The 21,659-nt window shown below is 32.2% G+C and overlaps 2 protein-coding genes across 4 annotated transcripts in view; both read left to right on the top strand.

Annotated features, from left to right (window-relative positions):
* The window catches only part of LOC105144987 (uncharacterized), a 112,322-nt gene extending 97,509 nt beyond the window's left edge, over window positions 1-14,813 (top strand). The window contains exon 6 of the mRNA XM_087404134.1: window positions 9,384-14,813. Coding sequence (XP_087260260.1) covers window positions 9,384-9,466 — 83 coding nt within the window. The 3' untranslated portion in view covers window positions 9,467-14,813. The remainder of the gene's footprint in view (window positions 1-9,383) is intronic.
* Window positions 14,814-20,940: 6,127 nt separating this feature from the next.
* Window positions 20,941-21,659, top strand: part of raskol (Ras GTPase-activating protein raskol) — a 170,820-nt gene continuing 170,101 nt past the window's right edge. For 2 of the 3 annotated variants that reach the window (XM_087404131.1, XM_087404130.1), the window contains exon 1: window positions 20,941-21,409. The gene's annotated coding sequence lies outside the window, so the exon portion shown is untranslated. The remainder of the gene's footprint in view (window positions 21,410-21,659) is intronic. The other variant, XM_087404133.1, reaches the window with a different exon arrangement.

Here is a 21,659-nt window from a genome sequence, read left to right as displayed (position 1 = left end):
AGATCTGAAAATACTTATTTTTAAATCATCGAAACACATAAATATGTATAATAAAACGCTTAAACGTTGATGCTGCAAAAAGTTTTAACATTCATTCTAACAAGTTTGAGTGTTACATAATTATTTTGACGGGTTCAAACAAAAGAACTGTAGAATAGAAAAACTATAGAAATATTATAGAATCTATAATTAAGAAATATCTATAATTTATCTGTAATTTATGACGAATCTATTATTACGTATAATGTTACGTAAAATTTTGCTTTTATATTGGAAAGAAAAAGAAAATAAAGACAGCACAGACAAAGAAAGTTGAGATAGATAAAACAATAATAACAGATCTGAAAATATCTATTTTTAAACTATCGAAACACATAAATATATAATAAAACGCTTAAATGTTGATGCTGCAAAAAGTTTTAACATTCTAACAAGTTTGAATGTTACATAATTATTTTGACAGGTTCAAACAAAAGAACTGCAGAAATAGAATCAAAGTATCTGTAATTTATCTGTAATTTATGACGAATCTATTATTACATATAACGTTACGTAAAATTTTGCTTTTATATTGGAAAGAAAAAGGAAATAAAGATAGCACAGAAAAAGAAGGTTTGAGATAGATAAGACAATAATAACAATTGTATAAAAATATATGTAATATCGATATAAATCTATAACATGACTAATAAATTAGTATTATATATAAAATTCGAAAAAATATAATTGAAGGAATATATCACAATGCTATGTCAAAATTTACTTCCGTTAACTCTGAAAGAAGTAGGTTACGAAAACAAATATAATATCACAAACTATCGAATGCAAATGTATGGCGCGGTGTATGCGGGTATGTGTTTGTATGACAGTTTCAGCAGATTACTACACAGTCACTATTTTGACGAATGAATGGACCAGCATGTGTGTATTAAATCTTTTTTCCTCTCCCCTCGCAGCCTCTCAATCGTACGTCAATGCATATACGTTCACAGTTTAGATACATGTGCAACGCGGTAGAGTTACGGAAGTATTTCCGTATTTTGTCAGTCTTATCTGGTTTTCTGATTGCGGCAGTGGTTCTCAATCAATCGACGCTTGTAGTAGGTTTTAAATATTTGAATATGATTCTTAACCCGGGAATAGTCACCTAAAATTTTTATACTTTAACAGCAAGAAAATAAAGCTCACAATAGTTTTCTTTACTGATCGTGAATCTATACTTATTTTTATTTCAACGTTTATGTTTTTTTAATATAGAACAGTCTATATACTGCAAATGTAGGTAACTTGAGACAGGTACTTTTGTTAAATTCGATTATGGAATCCATCCATGGGTTCTTTAAAGGAAGTTTAAAAAATAAATTAATAAGTTTAAAACTTAAACTTAACATTAGAGACTCACTGGATGGATATCACGATTAAATTTAATTCAAAAATTCATGCTGTCTATCTATATACATAATGATTACAAATACTACAATAATAAACTGTAATACATTCAATTAATATACAATATATAATCAATAATAGAGAATTTTAATTGAGGTGTAAAAATATCCTAACAATTCAGCTAGACTATTTCTGAGTTAAATATCTCTTTCCATCTGAAAGATGAGTTTACCTATGCTTATCGAACGCATAATTATTTATTGGAGCGCGCATTCAACACACAATATTATTAATACATATTATATTAATAACGAATACGTATTAATATTTGCTACATTTGCTTGAAAAAATACAATACATTTTTTCTTCCTTAATATTAAAAAAATCTATAACATATTGTCCAAACGTTTTTCCAAGCTATGCTTTACTTTTTACTAACTTGGAAACATTTTACTAATTTGACAACATCTTGTAAATACACGTGAAAATCTTGTTTTTCTTATCTCTCTATGCCTGGCATTATATAATTCTATGAGGTTATGCTTATCCTTTTCATATTCTCGTAACTTTGGATTTGTCAACACAAATATAATGTTTATATAGCGCCGTTATTACGAGTTTCTACGTTGCCAAGAAGAGGATCTCAACACAGGCACACCTTGGATCCGGAATTGTCTTCGTTGCGCGAGCATGATAACAATCATCTTTTCGTGGAGTGTAAGTGTGTTCTCGCGTAAATATATTTTTATGAATATTATCTCTAAAAAATATACATATAATTTTGATGCGGCTATAAAAAAGTTCGTGCAATTTGTCGGTCTGTCCGAGCGTTTTAGTAGGTAAAGACTAATTTTATAAACTACACATCACACCAGCCTACTTTCTGATCTCGAATTATCGTATCCAATTAGTTTCGCTTTTTTATCTGTTTTATTTATTAAAAAGAAATTGCTTTTCTCGTTACGATTATGCCGAAAGATGGTGGAACAATTTCCCAGTGTTTACGCGAGAAGATCGGCCGCCTGGAATCGAGCCAGCGATATTTTTACGCGTTTCGTCGGTCGAGTGAGACGGAAACTGCTGCTCAAACGAAACCCGCAATATTCAACGATCTATGGTCGCAGTTACACGAAATGATCGGAATTTCAGGTCGTTGGCGAAGAGAGTTTTTGATGCAGTATTGCGGCATTCATGCGCGCAAACTATGACCCACATTCGCGGATGATCCGTGAAACTGAAATGAGAAATCGCAGATGGAATGAATGTGGCTCACTTATTTACTGTGTGAACAATGTGATATTTAAAATTATACCAGATTGAAATACAGATTATTGATTTCGAAACATAAAGTTTTAATTGACTGCGAGATGATGCGTGTAAAAGTAGAAGACATACGTTGAACAGTAATTTAAAACAACAAATGAAAGTAATAGAACAGAATAATTGATGAAATCGAATGAGAAAGAATTAACTATGCATAATAGAGGAGAATGAAATTACTGGTTAATTGATAGCCATATTCAATTTTTTCCTTTTTATCTTTCGTGCATATCAAGTTAAACAGTTCAATTTTCTTGATTTGCACATCAGAGTTTTCTTTGTGAAAGTGAAAAGCTGTGATTAAATTGCGAAATTTATACGAAACACAATTGAAAACATGGAGCGTAATCTGCGAAATACATTACTTATCTTATGCCGTTGCAATAATTTTTCTCGCAGTTTGCAGATCCTTATAAGCTTGCTAAGCATACGAGATTTCTTCAAGATCTCACGCAGATTAGGACGACGGAAGTAGACCGAGCGCGTGGAAATTGGCAGAGGCGCGCAATGAATGCGGCTTTCACCGGATTACGCAAAAGAGGCGGTGAAGCTGCAGTTCGAAATGCAGCCGAGAACGCGAAACAATGACCAAGAAACTCGAGCAGATTCAATTCACGAAGCGGGAGGAAAAATGCGTCCCGGTTTCTCAACCAGAAAAAGACCACCGGTGTGCAATTACAACGGAAAAACATCCTAAATATCTTTTGAATAGTTTCTCTCATTCGTCACCTTCTTAATATATACGTTAAATGCATAAGCATTAAATAGTAAATGAATGAAAATTTATTAAGCGACCATTTTGTGATGTATTACAATTGGATGAGGATTGAATATTGAAAATATTCGCCGTGAATACATTTTATTGTATAAAGATCAAAGTAAAGCAAATCAATGAGATTGCAATTAATTTTGATCAGTACTATTAAATTAGCGAGTTATTAATAGGCTATAATTTATGAATAAAGATTAGTTTGCAGATGTAGATAAAAGATTAATGATGAATTGATTAAATCGCGATTGATGCTAAATAAAGTAATGTAGCGTAGGCACTAATTATATGTGGTTAAACAGTGGTTTCAGTTAGCTAAAATTGTAATATTTTATAGATTATGAAATGTGTGTGCTGATCAAAAATTTTCATAGATGATTGTAAAAAAAAATAGGTAGATTTTAATCTGTTTGAAAGTTGCTTATTTTGAGTTTAATTGGACTGACAAGTAAATATCTAAACTATTCATTTTTTTATATCTATACCTAAATATTTTTATGCACAGAATAATGAGATAAATTAACTGATGTAAAGAAAAATACATCGTTGTTTAAAAAAAAGTACACCGTTTAAAAAAATGAAATATTAATTTTAATTTCAAGACGTATAGTGGACTTCCTGAGACACGCAAAAATGTGAAAATTAATTTTTTTTGCCAATTTTAATATTTTTGCATGCTCGGAAAGTCCATTATACGTCTTTAAGTTGAAATTAACATTTTATTTTGTACAGCGTATAGTTCGCAAATATGCATATTGCATAATTTTTTTAAAAACCACTATATATTTTTTTTACATACATTATTTGATTCATTTCAAGATTCTGTATAAAAGTATAATATTAAGAAACGATTATAAAAAAATGAATAATTTGATAAGTAAAGATATTTTTTAGTCTGATTAGATTAAAAATAGCAACTTTTAAATAGAGTCCATTTTTTTGCCTAACTTGATCAGCATCTCATAATCTCCAAAAGATCAGTTTCAGTCAATTTAATTAATACTATTTTTTTTTTCATATGATTAGTTCGGAATATTTTATTCTAAATAATTTAATACTAATTCATTTTTACACTTATATTCTTAATGCAAATAATTTTTGTTATACGTGGCTCTTTTTAATTATAACAAATATAATATCTGTTAATATCTGTCGAACAAAGGGTTCGTGTAAAATTCCGTTTTATGTCGAAACTAAACTCAATTGTATGTACCGTGATGTATAAAATTAATGACATTATACGCCACTTAGCGAAGTAAAATAGATCATCTCATTACGCACTACGACCTGATTTCGCCCTATGGCAATTAATTTCATTTGTGCCAACGACAAAGGCGATTTCGTGGAAGAGTATAAAAGCAGACGGAATATAAAAGCAGACGGTAATTTTTTTGCTCTCGAGAGAGTTGATTAAATATTAACGTTGATTAAATATGAACAGAGTGACGCAATGGGCATAAAAAAAGCAGTGGATTTCGTAAGAAACGGACGATTTTGCGATCTTTTTTACTCGATCTCTTTTATTTCGAGCCCTCATCCGCTTTTCTCACCGTATTCTAATCGTTGCGCAATGTGAGAAACGTTACCGATTTCAGAAGATTCCAGATAACATAGAACGTGCGACGCACTGAAACGTAGATTAACAGTCCGTAACGGTTATAGTTATCCAAGTAACATAATGACAAGAGTGGGGACACGCCTTCTAACATGCGAAATTCGCTTTTGCGAAGATCCTTGTGCAACTTGAACGAAGAATTAAAATATATTACTTTTGGTATTTTTAACATTCGCATTTTATTATGATTTAAATTGATTAAATCATTTTTGTAATTCATATTGAATAAATAATATAGCAATTTTTTATTATTATATGTATAGCAATTTTGACAACATTAAAAGGATCAAATTTTGTGGTTTAGTCACTTTAGTACATTTACATATCATTTGATTTTGATATGTTTAGATTATAGTTAAATTTGTTATTAGTAACAACTATTATATTACATGTAAATGTACAGATAATACAGATAACTGATTTATGTACAGATTAAAATTTAATTCAAGATAAATTTACCATAAAATGTCTTTTTCCACAATTTTGTGAGCATAAACAACAAGAATCTTATTAGACTGTACATGTGAACATAAATTCACGAGCAACGAAAAACATACGTTGATGCTTAAACGCATTTATAGTACTTTAGGACTTAGTACTTTAAGACTTTAATAAACATTTCTTTTTTGTCTTTAGAAAATAATAGGCTAATATTAAATGTTGATTTTTTACGAGCAGATATTTTACAATCATAAAATAACTGGTCAATTGACGAATTACTCACCAGAGCAGTAATGAAAAGTAACCTCACGCGAGCTGAATTGCCAGCTTACGCGTGCAATGAGCAAAAGTCAAAGGTGACTTAATTACCGGCGACCTTATTTATCGCCACAACGTTAAATTTTGTATAGGAACTAGACGATGCGTTCTTTTAGCAGAGCTAAAACTAACTTATTCGAAATGTAATTTTGTTATTTAAATTTTAATAAATAGTAAATTATATACCGAAATTAATTTCATTGATAAAAGAGTGCAACACGGAGTAAATATAATTACAGAGAGAATAAGAGAAAAGAGAGAGAGATAAATGATACGACAATAATAAGAGAAACAAATAGTAATGCAAAATAGGCGGTAATGATTTGGCTGGTTTTATTCGCGCATTATTATGTTAAAATAATTCGCAATGTACCTCGACCTGTATCTCTATGTTGCTAAATTAATTGATAGGTGTTGTTGAGTAATTATGAAAAGTCATATTTATCATAGAAAATATAGCCACGAGCGTATTTATAATATACTGAATTTCATGTATTTGCAAAAAGAAAACGTAATGTAGAAAAATAATCAGATATCTTAGATTTTTCCAAAATTTTATTTTTTTGAATGATAACAATTAAATGTCATTATATTCTTTTATACTAAAACATCCTTTCAATCGCACGTATTTAAAAAAAAATGCACAATAGCTTACAAATAACATTGCTTCCTTTTTCTGGAAAGGTTCCGGCTCTTATGTGTAAGTAAATTTGTTAGTAGCTTGATAAATATTGCCACACACGTCTAAAATTTTATAGAATCCTTGTCTGATATTATCCGACTATTTTGCTATATATATATATATATATATTGGACTGGGGAAAAAAGTTTCTTCGTATTTTTTAATTCAAAATTGTATATAAAATATTTTCGTCAAAAATGAATGAAATTTAAATTTAAAAAGAAAGTTTTAAAACTTGAAATCTCTACTTTCGAAAGATTGCTATATTTTTTTGAGTTTCTATGAGTTTGGTAATTTTTACATTTAAAAAACTACGAGCTAAAAAAGATGAAAAATTTTCTTTTCACTTTGGGAGTCTCTCACGCGCCCAAAAAAAATTTACGAAAATTTTCGATTACCTATCGTGAAAGCTTGAAACTTTCCCTACAAAATCATTTTCTAAGAATGTTCCTATGACTTTTTTGTTCCTGAGTTATTCGCGAGTTAAGTTAAAGGAGCATTCTGACTTTGATTGCTCATAACTCCGATAAAAATCATCATATCGTAATTTAAAAAACAGATTCTTAAAACTGAAACTTTACTTTAACGAATGATATAATTGTAACGACAATTTCATAACAAATGAAAAACTTTTACAAAAAGATTTTTTTAAATATGGAAAAACTTTCTCGATCCTATATATATATATATATATATATATATATATATATATATATAAATACATATATAGTTACGGTTTGTTATCTCTACTACAAGGCAACCTTTGTTAGCGAGATGCGTGATGTGTTGCAAACGAACGCGGAATTGACCCGGCAGATCAACATGGTGGTGGTTTTAATTGGTTCATGTAATTCCGCACGTATACGTTCCGTGTAAACGTTCGCACGAATACGTCGTTGCGCACGTATGCTCACGATCGTGCTTCGCGATCCGAACAAATAGATATGTATAACGTGCGTATGTTTCTGCCTTGCGAAAGGACGCGCGAGAAAATGACCGATAGTGATTTCCGACAGACCGAAGGGTCCTCGAAATTGGTTTAATTGACCGGATTAGGCTCAGCCAGTCCGATCATGCGTCGCGGTGTTTGACCCGGACCAAATTCAATGAAAACGCCTTCATTAATTTTTATGTGGAGTGATTCAGGATATACGAACGAGGGAAGTTCTAACCCTGCTTATCTCCACCTACGCGATTGGAGATAATCCGTTGTGACATTCCGAAGAATGATAAATACGAGTGTTCTGCTAGGCTGGTAAACAAGAGGGTCAAGTTTGCTTTCCTTGATTCAGCGATTTAACAAATAGATCATTCGCAATAAGACGAAATATCGTTCTAGATCAATAAATATTATTTCTCAAAGTTTTATTCTCATATGGATCTGTGTAATAATTTGTAATATTTGGGGAAGAAAATCTTGTATTTAAAAATATAATTACGAAATATGATGGCGTAATTGTTTCAATTATTAGGTGTTGGAATTAATTCGTAGCGTTTTACAAGAGATGGCACAAGCAGTACACTATTTCGTTGTTACCTATAGTTCTGTATACATTGTAAACATCTATCATAGGACGTCATTTGCCGTACATAACCTTTCTTGAAATCATAAATAACAATACTGTATAATTCATTGAATATGTCAAAATTTGTACCAGATAAAGTGTTTTTGCGGGGAGTTTTGCTTCATTACTTTAATATGAACAAAAGTGCAGCTGAAGCTCATCGTATTTTAGTGGATGTGTATAGTGAACATGCTCTGGCTGAGCAAACGTGTAGGAAGTGGTTTGCACGTTTTAAAGCTGGTGATTTCGACTTGGATGACAAGGAGCGACCTGGTCAGCCGAAAAAATTTGAAGATAACGATTTGCAGGCACTGCTCAATGAAAACTCATGTCAAACACTTAAAGAATTATCTACGTCATTGGAAGTTGACTTCTCAACAATAGGAAAACGTCTTAAAAGTTTGGGCATGATCCAGAAGGAAGGACATTGGGTCCCATATGAATTGAAACCAAGGGATATTGAGAGACGTTTTCTCACGTGCGAACTGCTGCTTCAACGGCAGAAAAGAAAAGGTTTTTTGCATCGGATTGTTACCGGTGACGAAAAGTGGATCCATTATGACAATCCAAAGCGCAGAAAGTCATGGGTTAAGCCCGGCGAACCATCAACATCAGTGGCAAAGCCCAATATCCATGGCTCAAAGCTCCTGCTCTGTATTTGGTGGGATCAGAAGGGTGTCATATACTACGAACTGCTAAAACCGCATGAAACCGTTACTGGAGATCTCTATCGACGGCAACTGATGCGCTTGAGCCGTGCATTGAAGCAAAAACGGTCGGAATACTTCGAAAGACACGATAAAGTCATCTTGCTGCACGACAATGCTCGCCCACACGTTGCAAAACCGGTAAAAACATACCTGGAAACACTTAAATGGGAAGTGCTACCTCTCCCGCCGTATTCTCCTGATATTGCACCTAGCGACTACCACTTGTTTCGATCATTAGCTCATAGCTTGAGCGAGCAGAAGTTCACATCTTACGAAGATTGTACAAAATGGTTCGATTCCTGGATTTCATCTAAAGATGAACAGTTCTTCCGACGCGGTATTCATTCACTGCCCGAAAGATGGTCAAAAGTAGTAGAAAGTGATGGGAAGTACTTTCATTAATGTATTTTTTAATGCTCATGTGAAATAAATAACATTCTTTCATTTAAAAAATGCTACGAATTAATTCCAACACCTAATACATTCCATTTTGTTTTAGACTGTGCTGTAAACAATCATTAATCATCGTAACATTAACCTTTTTGATAATATCTTCTATTCTTTTTTGTTACAGGTGAGTTGAAGTCCCAGTCTTTGCCAAGAGGTTTTCCACCGCAAATAGTAATCCAACAGGTTGACGATGCAGGTAAAACCTAGTTAATCAGTCTGCCAAGTTAATTAGTCGCTAATATCAATTTTACAATCAAACGTGCTACCAGGTTGTTTCCTGGGAATGTTAATTACAAACACGATTGTTCCCCGAGAAATAACGCCGCCGTATTCGTCGACAATCGTGGAAAGATCAGAAGCATTCAATATGCCGGAGCGATTCAATGTGTATTTATGATTGTTCGCTGCTTCGAAAGGCAGAATCTTGCGGTGTTTGCATCATTAAGAGCGAAAGAATCGAGCGTAAATATAATCCAGTGATTTTGTTGAAAAATTAGCATAGATGAATATTGAAATCGATTTATTAGCCTTCTCATTTGTTAACGAAAATGTAGCAGCAAGAATTTAATTAATTTAATTTTAATGCTTAATTTTTCATGCATGATTAATCAACTTAATCGTTAATTCGCACTGCATTAATTTAACGTAATTTCAAGCATTAAATTGATTAAATTAATTAAAAATCTAATGACTTCCAAAGGTAACACGGAAAGAATGATTTTACTGAAGTATTAAAATATTTAATTACATATGATCTGAAAATAATTTTATTTGTCTATCAAACTAATTATGCACATTTAAATTGAGGTGAGAATTTTTTGCAGCATTATTTTGCTTGAGTTCTTACATTAATTATTTTGATCATCCAATAAAATTATTTTCAGAACAGCATGTATCTACATATAAATGTTTAGATACTTTACTAAAACAATGAATCTTCGAGAATGCGACCCATTTTGCACATTATCCACGAACGTAACATATCACATTTTACATAACAAAGCCATAAAAATGTGCACATTGTGCACTACCAATTGCAGTTCGTGAAAAATCATTAATTTGAAAAGAATTTTTCTATTCCCGAGGTCGACTCGGTCCACGGCGTCATCGTTAAAAAGGCCAGTGCATTTTTTATTCTCTTGATGTAATTTACCAGTCACTTTTGTTTTTATCGACTCGATATAACCGAGTGACCCTTATTTCTCGGTCCGTCGATTGGCAAACGCATTACAGGGAGATATATCTCTTGTGCACTGGGACACCCCGTAACCGTTAATTATTCAAATTGCCGTATATGCGACTACCACTCATGTAAGTATACGCAGCTTGCTTATAGCTTAACTCGACGAACACCGTCCGTGTGCGTTTCCGGTCACTCCGTGTGTTACGTACGCGCTGACACGCATGAGCCTCGGACATGCAACGAATACACAACACACGAGTTCTTTCGTCGTTTCTTTCTCGTTGTCTTCCTTTCAGGTAGCGGAGGTGCATCTTGTCCTTCGACGTTTGTATGCGCGTCATATGTCCTTCTGTTCCAGGTTAATTTTCTTCCTCTACACGAGATTATTCCTTCATTTTTTTATAATTATAATCTTCTGCTGATTCTTTCATGATTGATTTTAGAAATTTTTTATCCCAATATCTAACACTTTAGTGGGTATTTTAAGGTCTAACGTTTTATAGAATATTAGAAAATTGTTTTTAGAAAGAGAGAGAGAGAGAGAGAGAGAGAGAGAGAGAGAGAGAGAGAGAGAAGAAATTATAATTTTTATTTATTAGGGATAGTCAAATGAAACGTAGCGGACGAAAAATTCAGACATCGAAAATAACTAATATATTAATAATCATCATGGTTGGCTCTTCTTCCATTGTGAAACCAAACAACAGATATCTTTCTTGTTCATAAAATTCCTTCGGATAGAACAAACACTCTTCTGCACTGTTGCATAGATTCCTCTTCAGGTCTGCAAAGATATAGAAATCGCATGGCGACAAGTCTGGACTATAGATCGGCTGCTTCAGTATTTCCTTCTGAAACTGTGTCGCCGTACATCTTTAGAGACATCTTTAGAGATTTCTACATCTTTAGAGACCTGTACTCCGATTCTGGATAACTTTTAGCAACAATATCGGTATATTGTCATTATATTCTTGCGCAGATTATACATATAAAAAAAGCTGTTATACAGCGTCACTAATAATGATACCTAACTGTCGCTAAGATTTACAGAATTGGACTAAATACTGAAGAAGAATCTGAAAGGCAGGAAATTTCCATCGGACGCAGCAGTGTAGAAGGCTGTAGGTTCGATCATGACTCAAGAAATTTATTAACAGAGCATTTATCATCTTATAAAAATAATTAATGAAACAAGTTCCTTGCTTATCATGATGATTATTAATATGTTAGTTGATTTCAATGTTTGAATTTTTCATTCGCCACGTTTATTTAATCTGACTGCGACTAGTACAATTTATAAAAAATATTATTTACAATTAATAAAAGCTTCTGTAATTATACACTGCAAATGCAACTGGTTTTAATACAGCAAGATTATATATTGATCTCTCTTGTAGTAATTTATTATTGTAATGATGAACATAAAAATTAACTATCAAAATTAAATGTTATGTGACATGAATTGTTTCCGATTCGGGAGATGAGAACATGCAACGTTGTAGTTTCAATCACATGTTCCGGAACCGGAAGAACAATCTTATTGGAAACCAAGTAAATCTAGCAGGTGCTCTTTCTCTTTGGCTTCTTTGAAAGCTGTGTCGCTTTCTCGCTGTTATTTTCATTGAACAGTGTTATTTTTTTCGTCTCTTCATGCAAAAAACTTAACTTCCTGCTTTTTTTCCTTTCTCCATTATTCTCCTATAGATTGAATTGAATTTTTTGTTAGACACGTTTTAAGATTGTATTACTACATCGTTTAACTTTCGTCATCATTGAATTAGTTTAAAGACTGCAAGTTGCATTTATTTAAAAATGTGTGTCATTAGTAAAATTGCTTTAACGATTTATCTGCAGCATAATCTTATTTATTTCATATTGGAAACAAGTCGCGTGGCTAACTTCTTCGGCGCGTTATGTTTCATGTATAACTTCTGTTTGCAAGAGGATCAGTTCTTGGCGAGCAGCCAGAGGAAATGCGGGCATGATTTCATTGATACAAGTTTCAATACCAACTTTAACTTCGTCGTTGCTTCTCGATGTTACGCCCTCCATTTTCCAGTATCATAATATATTAATGTACATTTCAGAGAAATCGTTGGTTATTAAAATTACATAATTATTCAGTTGTACCAAATAATAAATTTTTAAATTAGCAAATTCGGAACTTCTACATTCTACGAAATAGTTTAAATTACTATCCAAGTTAATAAGAGAGATTAATTTTGAAATCGGTGGCTACCAAAAAAATTTGCGATCACATCCTGACCCAGTTCATGAAGAACAGTTATTAATTTAAAAGAGAAAATATACGTCTCTTCGAAATAAGACCATAATCCGGATGATTGCCCCATTTGTCTTCTCAGCTGGAAAACTCTTATTAAAACCATCGGCATCGAGTATTCGGAATGCACTTTTAGTGCAGTGTGGAGAACAGAATCCAAGGTAAACGGATCAAGCAACGGGAATAAACAGTGTAACATAGTGTGTGCCATGCGAAACTAGAAAATTACCGACTATGCATAAATGCTTCACCTTCGATGTCATTATCACAAAGCGAGACCTAGCGAGCATTGTTAACGCGCATTTATGATGCGGCATGGCTAAGAGCCAGGCTAATGCGACAGCATAATGCATCGTTTTGCGTATAGCATGTTCGTACAAGTCGTCTTGAAGTTGTGTATATATTGGGTCGGGGAAAAAGTTTCTTCGTATTTTTTAATTCGAAATTGTATATACAATATCTTCGTCAAAAATAAATGAAATTTCAATTTAAAAAGAGAGTTTTAAAGCTTGAAATCTCTACTTTCGAAAAATTACTATATTTTTTCAGTTTCTGTGAGTTTGATAATTTTTACATCAAAAAAACTGCGAGCTGAAAAAGATGAAAATTTTTCTTTTCACTTTGAAGGTCTCTCACGTGTCCAAAAAAAATTTACAAAAATTTTTGACTACCTATCGTAAAAGTTCGAAGCTTTTCCTACAAAATCATTTTTTTAAAATGTTCCTATGATTTTTTGTTACTGAGTTATTCGCGAATTAAGTAAAGGAGCATTCTAACTTTGATTGCTCGTAACTCCGATAAAAATCATCTCACCGCAATTTAAAAAACAGATTCTTAAAGCTAAAACTTTGCTCCAACGAATAATATAATTGTAACGAAAATTTTGCAACAAATGAAAAACTTTTGGGAAAAATTTTTTTTGAATACGAAGAAACTTTTTCCCCGACCTAATATAACGTGCACGTGTATATCTGGGTCGCCGCGCGTGAATGGGGATTTTGAAAATGGTTATGCTTCACAGCTTGCCGTGCATATTTCATCGGGTAGCCATTAGAAGTGGTCCATGTGCTTACTGCGGAAATTCCGTCCGCTTCAAGGCTCGCATATCCTCCGAGGAATTTATCTTCCTGGCGATACGGTGCACGTTCTCTCGTCCGAAAAGCTTTCGCGCCCAATAACTATTATTAATCGCACGTACAATAGTGTGCCCCGGAAATATTGATCAATACCTCGCTCCGCTCACATTTTTACCTCCATTAACAATAACCGTCTACACGATGTATCGGTGTATCGCGTGTGTTCCGTTAGAATGTCGTGAGATTCGTGTCGGAGATAAAGAATCGTATAATATGTAAGATAATATATTTGTTGATAGCAAAGTTTAAAAGAACTACAAAAATGTATAATGTGGAAGGACTGATAAGAGTCAGCGCGATACGTAGTGAGCAAGTTTACTTTTAAAATATGTTTGAAATTATATTAATAAAAATGAATGTCTTTGTAGAAGTAAATTATGAAGTGACAAAAATGTCATTTATGTTTTATATGTGTCATAGATAAACATGTACAAATAAAAGCATTTATTTCATAGATAAATGGAATATTTTGTATATATATGTATATGTTTGTCTGGTGTCGGTCTTTTATTGGTTCTTTTTTTACAATTTATGATTACTTAATAAATCGTTCGTAAGGCTCAACGTTCAGTTGAATGAGTCATCTTCAACGAAGCAAAAATATATAGTCCCACACTACTAAGAAAACTGAGAGGGAGACACACACACACACACACACATTTCCAAAATTAAAAGTTATATTATTTTATCTTGGACAAAATTAGGGATGTGCAATACGCGTATCACTATAAGTATCGTTATGCGAAAAAAAAAGATTTTTATGTAAAAATATCGGCTACAAATCGCCTTTGAAATTCAAAGGTGACTTCTAATCGAACATTTTAGTAAAAAATCTTTAGTCGGAATGAGGACAAAGGTATATATAGATATACTATATCTCCAAATACTGAAATTAAAAATTAAAAGATTGTGGTGTAAAATTACATTCGTTTATAATAGTAAAGAAAAGAAAAAGTGACACTCAATTATGCTAGAAGAATAATACTCGCATAATTAAATAAAAAATTCGCAGGTAAAAGTAAAAAATAAAAAATGAAAGAATTAAAAATTTATAATAAAACATTGTAAATAATTTCATTTGAATGTTTCATTTGAATAATGTTTTTATTCATATTTTTTTTATTTGTCTTATACGTGATTGTTTCTTCATAAAAAGTTGGATCATTAAAAAACTTAATGCTATCTGATCAATGTTTTTCTCGTTATTAAAATATCAAATGCGAAATGGAGAAAGATAACTTTGCCGGTGGCTACAAAAGTCATGTTGAGAAAGGGACTCGGAAAAAAAGTTTATCCAAGTCAAAGTAACAAAGCATCTCATTATGACAACGACGCGACGGATCGTAAAAATTTCTGGAAAGTATTATAGTTCGAAGCGAAAAACAACATATCTAGATAATTACAGTTCCCTTTTTTCTAAAGTATATATTCTTATTTTCCGCCAAACACAATATCAAATATTCACAATATCTTATATACACATGACAATATAAAAATATAATATAGATTAAAATGTTTCTTGCCTTTTAAATATTCTGCTTATGATTTACATTAAACTTAAGCATTTATAAAATAAAAAATGAAATTTATAACATATAAATATTATAATATATAATAATATATTATAATATTATTTAAATATTGTAGACGGAGGAGAAGTTACGGTAGTTACAACCAAATAATTGTAATAATTTTCGCCTATCAATACAAAAGGTTTACCAGAACTATTATGAATGTATTATGGAAATGACTTATATGGTTGCTCCATCCTTAACAATAACATTTGTTATATAGATGTTACAACTGTAACGATTATTAATTATGTCTAGTTACGGTTCTGGTAGCATATTGCGAACATTTTACCAGGTATTGATCACGTAACTTTTTTCCTAAAGCAGAAACGTGAAAAGTAAAAATTTTTTGTATGTATATGTTATATGTACAATACATATATACATAAACATTTTCACTTTTTACGTTTCCACTCTAAAGAAAAAGTTACATAATCGATCTCAAACGATCTAAACTGTAATCTAAAAATGTTTTTCAACGTTACTTTGAAAGTCGGAATTGAGATGCTTTGAAGATAAAACTCGCAAGCTTTATCCATGATAGGAATCTTATCCTCAGTTAAGATATGCACAAAACACTTGATTTGACGATGAAAAGATTTTCACAGGTCTTCACGAGTTTTCGCGCGGCGGTAACGTTAGTTATAACAAGCTGGTAATAATGCAACCGTTACTCTCAGTATGGTAACCATATACCTATATATTTCTCAAACATACTATTTGTTTTGTGAATCACATTGAGAGATAGCAGTAATTGTTCAATTGAGGCAACTATATGCTAGAATATTCTAATCGAACATTACTTGTCGATAAAACTGCGGTTATGATAACTGTAATGAGCATATCTTAATAGTTACATTCGATGTAGTATCAATATAATTTGAATTCATATAAATTTCTCTTCCAAACATAGAGAATATTTTTCGTGTATGTATATATAATAGTAAATTTTGTTACTATTTTATGATGAAATCTTATTCGCATGAGTTTAATGTCAAATGTCGTAACCATTTTTTTCTGACAATAAAAGTATCAAATTCCACATGTAAAAAGAATAATAAACTCTTCCGCAATTCTTTTTCGGATATTTCCCGTATCAAGCATGTCAGCGAACATCCTGCGAAACTTTATTAAAGTAAGAAGTTCATTGCGTATTTTCCGTATTATAGGAAAATATAAATATGGTAATGTCACGATGCAAATATATTTTCGTGTGTGGGGTTTTATAACTAATACTTGCTGTATTACTACGATCAAGAGATCGGAAAAGCAATCTTTTTGGAAATTGGCAAAGTTGCGCGAAATGGGAATTCTTTCTCGACCTCATTTATCAAGACATATCGCAATGGTTCGAAGAAAACAAACTCTACTCCAATTATGGACCAACTGTAATGAACTTCCGTCTTCAAATTGCTCAAAAGTTTGTGAACGAATAAATAACCACAATATATATGATTCTTTCTTTCGACTTCTTTATATCATACGTTATACTTGTACCGATCAGAAAATTAATTTTCTTATAGCATTATATTTCTTTTATTTAATTCTTTTATCTATAGAAGAATCTTTTGTCTAATCTAATATTTCTATTTTCCATACTACGATAGGTACATTAATTTTTATATACTTATTGAAGAAAATTGTTTTAACAGAGAGTTGAACGTATTCAATTGTAACAGGATAATATCGAAATGGAGATCATTTCGGGAATATCTGTTTGTAGCTGTAATCTTTGAATATTGCGAAATCTGAAGATAAAAATATCGAACGCAAAGAAAATGAATGCTGCATGACTTGAAAAATGTCAATCGAGTTAAATGCTTCTTACGAATCGATCTTACGCTTGTTGTGTAAAAGGCATCATTCACGTAATAGGATACAATAGCGAGGATTCTTGCTTGAATTGATTTTCAAGCCTTTCATATATGTTCACGGAACAACGGGAGTCCTTGCGACACTCTCGACGGTACAGCATCCGTAGCGCTAAAAATAATTCGTTCTGTAACCGTGGCACTGGTTCGCTCACAAGTTTGCTTTTATATCGTACGCGAAGAGACGCGCGGAAAAAAGCAGCGAAAGAAGAAGCACGAGAAAAAAAATCAGCTAAGTAATATGAGGGACATAAAGTCGGTTGGTAAGTAAAGTGCAAGCGTTAAAGTGCCTATCCATGCGGGTTCGATGATAAACGACATTGATTCGCTTCAATTGTGAACTTGATATTTACATTTCCGAAACCTACTCTCTCACGTTGTTTTAAAAATACATATGAAATTCTTAATTTTTAATACGTTATTTTAATTAATAATTCAGAAATTGTGAGCGAAAATTATTTTAAAAAAGAGCAGGATAGTGATGTAAAAGAATAATAAAATGAAATTACTAACAAGAATAGGATTGAATAGAAGATTATATAATTAATTATGATAATTATACAGCATTCCAAGCGTGCATGTATTAATGATAAAACGTTTGGAATATTTATAACATTTTGTTTTAACTCCACTACTGTTACAATCTGTCTAGTTGAGATATTTAATAACAGGTATGTATTTATAATAATAAAAAAATTTTTTCACATTTCTATAAAGAATTTTTATGTCTCTTGTTTTCAATCTAACAGTAAATTAAATAATAATTATTTTTGCCGCTAGTTGTTAAATAAAATAACTATTTAGCTTTGATATACAATTCAATAATTTTATTAATTTTATGTTATTCTGTATTTCACATTAATATATATATATATATAATTGTAAAATACAGAATAAAATAGAATTAATAATACTGTTGAATTGAAAATAAAATAAAATAAAATACTAAATTTTGAAGGAAATCAATTTTATTTTTTTATTATAGAGTACAAAAAAAATTATTTAACATATTTATGGAAACTGAACACGCAGAAATATTGCTGTTTAAACTATCAGCGTGCAGGTGTGCTCGCGGTTAAACAGAAAGTGACGCTCGAGTAATCGTAATTATATCTCGCAGCTGCTGTACGCATACATGTACATGTACATGGAAAATTGGTTGTATCGTGAGTGGAGAAATTGTCGCGATCGCTATCGGTTGATTTTAGAGATTGGCTAAAGTGACTCGGTCAAAGGTCAACTTAGCGTGGTCGAAACTGGTCGGCACGAAAAAGCGAGGAGAAATTGTGTCAGCTCAAATAAATCAGATTTTCTCCTACGATGTAAATTGCACGCTGTCCCCGATGCATTTTAATTGATGTATCACCGCTTGTACAATGAAGTGCTCACTTATAAATGCCGATAGGGAATCAATGAGAGCGACGATATGTGTTCGTATATACATTGAGAATATGTTTTTTTTATTTTATGAAAATTTATTATCACTCGTTCGAAAATGCATAAACGTTCTTTAATCATTTTTATACATTTATTATTCTCAAAATATTAAAACATTCGATGATATGCATAAGTGAAAACGCCATACATATTCGGTCAAGGACGTTCCTCGTGTCTAATCATATTTCTTTTGTGAATTTATACTCAATTTTCAACTCAATTCGTTGACACGAAATAACTCCCATGATTTCGTTTTTTTATTTTTACTGCGTTATCAATAATTCAAGTGGCAATTTTTCAAAGGAGTGTATCACACTTTCGTCCTTCGTCTAACGACATTGGTTCGGCTTTCGCTGCCGTTAGCGCCTCTCGAAATTTGTTTCGGTACAAACCGGTTCGGTGTTTCATCGTGTTGGCTGGCTTGCACTTTCGCACGATGCCACCTTCCCGCGTCAGTGAAATTATACCGATCTGACCTATACACGCTGTTTATAGCTGATGTAGGTTTCTCGCTGCGAGGTCACACACGAAGATGCAATAGGGAAGATGAATTCTAAAGAAATACACATATAAATTTTATTAAAAGATAATTTTATTAAAGACGTCGTTTATATAAATTTATATACATTTATTAATTTATTGCAGTTATATAATCCATACATAATATTATCAAAAATTGTATTACTTTGTTAATTATTGTACATTAGATACATTATATTTTGGAGGCTAATTATATGTATTCTATTTTGTAATTTCCTTCTCATATCGTCTAGATACATAATATAAAAGTTAAATAATATTCATTAATTTTAATACTTTTCATATTTTATTATCTGATTCTGGCGAAAAAATTGCACCACGCGGTGCATTTGCCGCTTGTAATACTTATCTATATATTTCCACAAACATATGAGGTTTCAGAACCCCACTGAGGAGTTGAGACACGTGTCAATGAGACTTTATCGTTACTTCTCTGTCGTTCTTCAAAGTTGGTCCTTTTCCTTAATCTGTGTCTCGTGCTGTTTATCCTTCTCCTTCTTTAGTATTTCTACAGACGACTTGGCATGTGTTTGATTCATGTGCTTGTAGGAATTAGAGCCGTCTCCAGTTTAGATCATACATTTCTGATCCTTTCGTTCGTGGAATCGTAATATTTACGCGTGATACCTATTTTTGTTTATATCTTAACATGATATTTAATTAATAATCTTGTATATAGGTAATCTTTTAATTGTGCTTCTTAATCGTGCAATAGTTACATACGCGGATTGTATTAAATTCTTAATTATTATCTGACAGTAAAAATAATTTTGTAATTTATTAATATTAGACGTACATTTCTTATTTATATGTATATTTCTGTGAAAACAAGAATTTTAGAAGTTCTTGTTTTTCAAGCGCTGAACGCTCAGACATAAAGCTTATGTGACGCATAAATAATTACGGAACTTGTTATCTCTTTTAGATAAATTTTAAAAATGTACTTCTATTTATCACAATGTGTTAATAATAAGTTGAAAGAAAAAAAGAGCTACGAACGAGAAATTTTACCTATAAAATTGATAGATAAGTAAAAAAATGTCTTAAATAAATTAATTATGAAATTTAATAATTATATAGTTTTTCAATGCGAAGTATATTTTCAATTTTCGATTGACTTTATGTTATATTTTTTACCGTTTAGACGTACTTTGTAAACATTGATAATGATCCGATCGCGATCGAAACGTTTGTTGTTGTCAGCCGGCATGTTTTATTAAATTTCATAATTAATTTATTAAGACATTTTTTACTTATCTACCAATTTTACAGATAAAATTTCTGGCTCGTAGCCCTTTTCCTTTTAACTTGTTTTTTCAATTATTGAGTCATTATACTATTACATAGCGTTAATAATAGTTTAAAAAAACATTAAATTTACGAAATATTTACTGTCTATTCTAGAAAAGAAGATTCCAATCAACGAATTTCAATGAATTACTTTCATTCCTTATAAAGAGAACTTTCAAAGCTCCGAAAAAGATTGATGAAACACAAAGTGTTTTATTCTGACGGCAGCAGAAATTGGCAATCAGCTGATCTGTTCTAGCGAGGAAACGTATTCGTTCTAAACGCGCGATAGCAGCGCCGTGAACGTTGCTGCGAGTGGAATCGCTTGCGCGCGCGCGCACCACTATACGTACCGCACTGAACCTGCCGAGAGCGGCGGCGGCGGTGGCGGCAGTTCGGTTCCGATGTTCCCGCGTGACGGTACGTTGGCGATCGAGTGTGCGTCCGAACGTGTTTTCGTTGTCGTTTGATCCATCGCGTCGCTCACGCTGGGTCCTATTGAAATACTTCGGGTTCGACACGTTATTATATTATAATAGTGATCGGTGTCACGTGAATGCCGCGAATGACTGAACGTTTATCACGTACATCGACGACGTCAGATATCCCGGCATTGATATCCGTTGATCCTTCTTTAAACAGCGCTCCGACTTCCGTTGGTGACCGTGTTACAGATATGCATGGTATACCCGAGGGATTTTGTGTGCGCGTATTAGATTGAAATGTAAGCGCTTTTTGCGACAAAACGCACGATTTAGCGTTGATACTTCGTACCGCGAGATGTGCCGTCAATTGGAGTGAACAGGTGCATCTTAACTTACATCGTATATCCTGCGTATTTGTAGGTATCGCGTTTTAGTCGAATGAAGTTGAATGCAGTCCGAGGTCGAAGCGATAATGTGTATAAATTAAGGATTAGATAAAAAAGCTATATATTAATTAATACTTGTCATCTTATGAATTATGTTAGAAATGTATATGCTCATTTTATTTTTATTTTATTTTATTACTAATTAATTATTTCTCTTTCTGTCTCTTTCTCTCTCTCTCTCTCTCTCTCTCTCTCTCTCTCTCTCTCTCTTTCTCTCTCT

The sequence above is a fragment of the Acromyrmex echinatior genome, chromosome 3 (genome assembly GCF_024713525.1).
Source record: "Acromyrmex echinatior isolate Ae372 chromosome 3, ASM2471352v2, whole genome shotgun sequence".
In the NCBI taxonomy this organism is placed as follows: Eukaryota; Metazoa; Arthropoda; class Insecta; order Hymenoptera; family Formicidae; genus Acromyrmex; species Acromyrmex echinatior.
Note: the sequence above shows the minus strand (reverse complement) of the source record. Positions and strands in the feature narration are given on the sequence as shown.